Source organism: Morone saxatilis, unplaced genomic scaffold, assembly GCF_004916995.1.
Source record: "Morone saxatilis isolate NCDOM2014 unplaced genomic scaffold, NCSU_SB_2.0 Contig21, whole genome shotgun sequence".
NCBI lineage: Eukaryota > Metazoa > Chordata > Actinopteri > Moronidae > Morone > Morone saxatilis.
In genome coordinates this window covers 1,772,853-1,779,007 of record NW_023339774.1, presented here as the reverse complement: position 1 = coordinate 1,779,007, position 6,155 = coordinate 1,772,853, and the positions used below count along the sequence as shown (strand labels likewise).

The 6,155-nt window shown below is 41.4% G+C and overlaps 1 protein-coding gene across 1 annotated transcript in view; it reads right to left on the bottom strand.

The window, feature by feature from the left end:
* Positions 1 to 6,155, bottom strand: part of crata (carnitine O-acetyltransferase a) — a gene marked incomplete in the record, with an annotated part of 10,682 nt that overhangs the window by 2,849 nt on the left and 1,678 nt on the right. The window contains 7 exon segments of the mRNA XM_035667594.1: positions 523 to 585; positions 1,230 to 1,365; positions 2,959 to 3,081; positions 3,198 to 3,317; positions 3,521 to 3,621; positions 4,920 to 5,098; positions 5,303 to 5,477. Coding sequence (XP_035523487.1) covers positions 523 to 585; positions 1,230 to 1,365; positions 2,959 to 3,081; positions 3,198 to 3,317; positions 3,521 to 3,621; positions 4,920 to 5,098; positions 5,303 to 5,477 — 897 coding nt within the window.

Genomic DNA, 6,155 nt, shown 5'->3' with positions numbered 1-6,155 from the left:
AGAGAAAGCTGTGCAGAAGAACGTGGATGCAGGTCTGTGGGAGACTAGGAATGTATAAAGAGCTGCGTTCTATGTGTCTGTTTGACCGAGTCCGGGGCTGAGCTACAAAGCAGCTTCGGTACAAAATTCTGCAAAGTGCACCTTTTTTTTCTGTTGTGCGGTGGTGTGGCTGTGGTTATTTGTGCTTTAGACCGTAACCGCTGTGAAACAATCAGAAAATAATGTTTGGACCCTTGTTCCACCGTCGCAGCTTTCAGTTGAGCTGGGGAGGAGGGGCCAACTTTGAGTGGCACGTTTACAAAGAGCAACAGAAAAATCTGCACAGTATGCCTTTAACTAATAAAAAATAAGGCTAAATATTCTAGATTTTTCCTATTGCAAACAAATAGCATTATTACTTAATACAGTAATTTTCTAAAAACAGCTGGTCACTGTAGTCTTTATCAAACAGGAGGAAATAGTGCATTTCTTGGGGACTATTTTCAACAGCATTCTGCCAATCCTGGTGCTGTGAATACTCACAATGTTAGTGTATGACCTGTGTGCTTTCACGGCGTTCACCAATAGATCAACCTTCTCCGTGTTCTGCGGAAAACAGGAATAAGAAAGGAACGTTAAGACACACCTTACAGTAGGTTACAGTATAACAACGGTCAAATATGTTTATTTAAAAACTTGAGCCTGTACGTGTGACTCCAAGTGCTATCAGATCCTGACTGCTGTATCACTTAGTGTTATTATACCAAGGCCACACGGCTGTCAGAACACTGGATATCAACAGTAGCGCAACATTTCTATCACTCCCGAGGAGTTTCGTTTCATTAGTCAGGCAAAAAGTGTGTCGCTACAAGTAGAAGTTTTGTATTCTAAACTTTACTAAAGGTAAAAGTATGTAAGCATGGCAGCAAGAAGCAGTGTTTTACTATTATATGTGATGTTTTTGGATTTAATATTACTGCTGCGTTCATTTTACTTCACTAAATGTATGAAAATTAACTAATGTATTTAATATATTGTTGGTCAGTTCTGGTATTGGTACCCTACCCAATAACCCAATAAATTTGTATTTATCAAAGACCAAAAGTGACTTAATTCCAGGCCTGTGATTGAAAAAGCCCGGTATTACCATGTCAGAGAGTTCTGGTTTTAATCTGAGTTGGTCAATTTACTGCCAGAACAGCTGCTGTAAATACAAACACATTCCATTAAAATATCCGCTCTCGTCTGACCTGTTTGCCGGGCTCGTCGAAGGCCTTGACGAAGGCGGCCGAGGCGCTTGAGGCTGATCGGATAGTGTCGGTACGGCCCAGTCTGAACATACGCAGGGAGGCGCTCTCATATGTGGCACAGCAGCACTTGTACATCCTGCCGACACAAGAGGAGAGAGGGTGTGAGAACAACTCTTACGTGCTTGCTGTTGCCTGTAGTCATCATGGCCTTTGTGTATAAAGCCACTCAGAGAAAAATACTTGCTGACGTGTGTAGAAAATTCTCAGAATTAAGTGATTTCTTTAGAAATAAGAATATATGTCATGCATAAACTATTTTGAGTATTCAGACTTGGTCTCAGCTCCCAAATGATTTCAGAGGGCTCAGGAGTGAACAGCAGATGGCAGTGTTACAACACAGAGGCACAGGACCACGCTGAGAAGAGATTTGGGAGATGTGTGATGATACAGTAAGTTGGTCTATCACAACACCCATCATACCAACACCACATCAAATAACTCAGTCAGAGAATGTGCTATGCTTGTAGTGGCTAATGTAGCCTGGAGCCTCTAGCAGAGATGGGGAGTGGGCTACAGAGGTCTGATGAGCTCACTTCTTCCTGACTCTACACCTACACTCTAAACCTGTAGTCTTCAGACCCAATCCACGCTGCCTCAAGTGACAACTCTTGAACACAGCTCTGTCTGGAGTCACAAAAGGCAAATTGTAGTCCTTATTTTACGGCACCTGGGAGTCACTGCAGTCAGCACAGAAGAATCACACTTAAACTTAAATCCTAACTCTAATACAGCAATCCCACCAAACAGACATCAGTTTCAGTTCAGTTCAAAATTCAATGCCAAGAGGTGAATAGAGCAAAACGTAATTTTGCGTGAGTGGGAAATACAAAATATGGGAAGGAGCAGAGGGACAGAGCTTAGAGGATTTATCTTCACTTTCTTCTTTTCGGAATCCATTTGAACCGTTTATTGACATTAAATCACAGTAAAACCTGTTCATTTTAGGCTCATACCACCGCTGTAAACCAGATTAAAGGAAGAATAGTAAAAGTCCCATGCTTTCTGATATGACAGTTCACACTGAGGTTGCATTGCAAAAAATCTTGTACCACAACAGACTTGAAAAAATCAGATTATATAGGAGTCACGTGAGTAAAATAATTTAGATTTGGGCACACTTGTGTGCATATAGCCCAATGTAACCCTGTCACTGACAACCATTATGTCACTCATGCTTATCACATCTGTTAGCTGTGTTAGCGAGGTAGCTAGCAAACTATAGTTTGTCAGTAGCGTAGCAGACTGAAAATAAGAAGCCTTATTCCTGCATCTATTTCAAATTAAAAGCTCTCTAGTATTCCAGTGGGCCTTCATTTCTTAACCAGGCTTTTATCATAAACGTGTTGTGAAAAACTCAATTGACTGGCAGCTTTTCTCTCATTCATTATGTTCCACCTGGGAGCGGCTGAGTCATGGGCGACATCTAATGGTAAAAGCCAGCCCAATCCTATTTAGTACCATTATTTAGATCATTACATAGAATTTTATACTGTACATATCAGCCCAGATCATTGTAAGTAACTGAAAAATGGGGGAATCCAGCTCAATTATGGATATAAGAATCTCTGTTGCAGCCTAACTCTGTGATCAACATGAAGCCCTCTAGGTAGCACCGGTTTGGGATGTAAAGAAGTCTGCATACAAAGGCAATCCACCTCCAGAAACTCACCTGTAGTAAGCCAGCTGTAAGGCTATCTGTATGAAAGCATCAGGGCTCATCTTGTGGGCCTTCGGGACATTTTTCCCAAAGTGGCCAAATACTATGACTCTCATATCCAGGTCTTGGGCCAGTCTGTGGAGGGAGGAATGTCAGGACAGTGAGACCAGTCTATCTCGGTACTTAATGATATGAAGTATAAATATGTGTATACCTATTGTGCTGGTGTAGTTATAAAAATCTGCCCTCACGTGTTCATGTGGTGCTTGGCTTCCTCAATGTCCTTCTTAATCTCAGGCGTGATGTTGAAGTGCAGTTTCCTGGGCATGTGCAAAGGGACCATGGGAGACCGAACCATCTCTGGCTTCCTCCTGTTATCGTAAACAAGAAAGAGAAGAAACGATACACGAGAGGGACCAAAAACAAACCCATAAGTCATACCTCATAGTTCTGTGATTTTGTTGTGAGTCTCTCTGTACTCTCTGTCTCTTGTTACTGAACTTTCAAAGATGTTGTAACCAGAAAAACTCCAAACAGACACCTACTGAGCCAAAGCAATCTGTGACCTACTTACGTGTATTCTACAACGTGGTCGATCAAGGCCACTATGGGTGGGCCCTCAGCTGGGGCATGCTCGTAGTTCGCACCGCACGTCCCGTCCTCTCCAATAATAAACTGACAGAAAGATCACACAATTGTTGAGAACAAAACATAAAACAAGAATGTATTACAGCCTGAGGAATTTGTTGAATGTGACCAATAGTACCAATAGTGTTTACAATAAAAGTTCCTAAGCTATTTTCTTTTTGGGCTAACAAAACTCATATCCTCTGTGACTCTGGCACACATTTGTCTGTCCTCAAAGACATTCATAGCGTTGCACTTGTTTGTTCACACGAAAAGTGTGAAAAAAAGAGAGGTAAGAGCAAGAAAGGAGTTTGAACTCAGTCAAACTGTCTTTTTTTCATTCAATACACAACTATTTTATTGTGTTACAGGTAGTTACTGTGAAACCAGCCGGGAAAAAAACAATGCCAACGCACACATAAAGGAGGATTAATAAAAGGTGTTGGGTGTCTGTGTTCAATTCGGTGTGTCCACCTACCAGCACTTATTTTAGTGAGAAATCTTAATTTCTAAAACAGACCGCCACTCATTTCCACACTCTTCTTCCAGTGAAAGAGCGCAGCTACAACGGAGGCTGAGCGTGCTGAGGCGACAAAAAGTAAACTTTGTACAGAATACAGTTTATCTTTATGGATTAAGACTTTCAAAAATAACAGCCTTTAGCTTGTGTTTTTACGGACATGTTAGGAATTGTTAAAATGTAATATTTCTTAAAGAGAGTTTGGTGCAGGGAGCTTTTAGTATAATTCAAACTGATAATTTGTATAATCTTATTTACCGTTTTTCACCACTACAAAAACACAAGGTTACTGTTAAAGTACGACACTGACTGCTGTTAGTTACTAGTTTGATAAATGGTTTAATAATATGTGTTTTAACAGATTTAAATAGGCCTGACTTACAGAAGTAAGCCTGGTTTCACTGGTAATCTAGCTTTATGAAACACCCCGCGTGTTATGTGTGTACTAAACCACAGATGTACATAAAGCCTTTCTATTGGGCTAAAACAAGTCGAAAACAGGACCTTTCCAGGACATTTTCCAGGAGTTTTTTCTTACAATCCAGGACAGCACTTGCTCACAACTCACTCTGACTTTTCCAGAGCAACTTAGAATATTTCCAGGATATTTGGTCATTTTAATCAATTTCCAGGTGTTTTCATGACTGGAAATCTAGTCTCAAATTTCCAGGTTTTCCAGATTTTCTGATAGAACACAGAGCTGAAGCCTGAGCCGATACAGAGAAAGTGGCATGTGTTAAATGCTAGCTGCTGAAACATTAGTTGAGCTATTGCTGATAACCGCACTAAGGGAAATATGTGTGTATATAAAGCTTGTGTGGCTGACCTGCAGCGTCTTATCAAACCAGCGGTTGCCACTGTTCCACTGGCTGCCTCCTCCATGCAGCATCTGGATGGCGGCAGAGCTGCGGTAGGTATCATCAGACACTCGAGGCATGGCTCCGTCCAAACACAGGGCGAAGATGCTCCTTTGGATAGCTGACACGGATTCTTTGTTGGTCTTATCTGGACACACCAAGTAAACAAACACAAAGCAGTCATGGTGTTATTATCATGGTGTTATTATGTAATCCGGCTGTAAAAGTTGAACTAATCGAACATTTTTACATACTGTATCAACATTACTTCTAATTATAATTCATGCTTAATCCCTGTGTGCAGTTTTATTTTACTGCTTTTCAGATCAGTGTCGGTCGTCTTTGAGCTCACCCTTGATGAGGTTGACGTAGGCCTTGCCCCAGGAGTCGCGATGGTGGGTGGTAAGGATGCCCACAGGCTCCACGTCGGCCTGCGTTGAGGAGCTGCAGATCCTCTCCAGCTGAACGCAGAGCTGATCGGATGTCAGTGGAGTTCCATCACTGTTGTACACATCCAACACAAAGAACTGATTCCGAGAGGAGGAAAGACGAGAAAAGGCTCAGTCAGGTTTCTCACTTTTAGTGGAAAACTGTCGGTTTGTCAGATGTAATGACAACTGTAAGCTTTTGGCAAATGTTATTGTATGGTTCTACACTGGAAATGACCTGAAGGTTAACTTAAAGACGAGGTCTTGAATGCTCTCTTGGCAAAGCCTTAAGAAATCTCAATACAGACCCAACAAAGGATGAAAATCGGAGGCCTGTGTCACAAAGCAAGATTAGTGGCTTTTCCAGCTATCTTTGGTTAACTCTGGCTTTCTAGTAAACGGGCACACTTTTAGCAAGTGTAGATCACCATGGCAACCTACGCTGCTGCACTGCTAACCTGCCCATAGCAGGTACAGATCAGAGGACTGTATAGAAACGTACGAGCCTCCTGATCAGATCAGTGGAGAAATGGAGTCATTGTTCCTACAGCCTCCTGAGAGGGACAAAAATAATACTGCTTTTAAAATGTCCCAGTTTTCCATCTTTAAAGGGATTTCTTGGGGAGTTTTTTCTCACGGCAAATTGTGATTTGTGATTTTGGAATATAAAAATCTAATTTAACTTTAAAAAAAGAGTACATACTAGTATAGTAACTTTGCTTACAATGATAGCAGATTAGCTAGCTAACTAGTTAGCTAATCCACATCAATCATTAG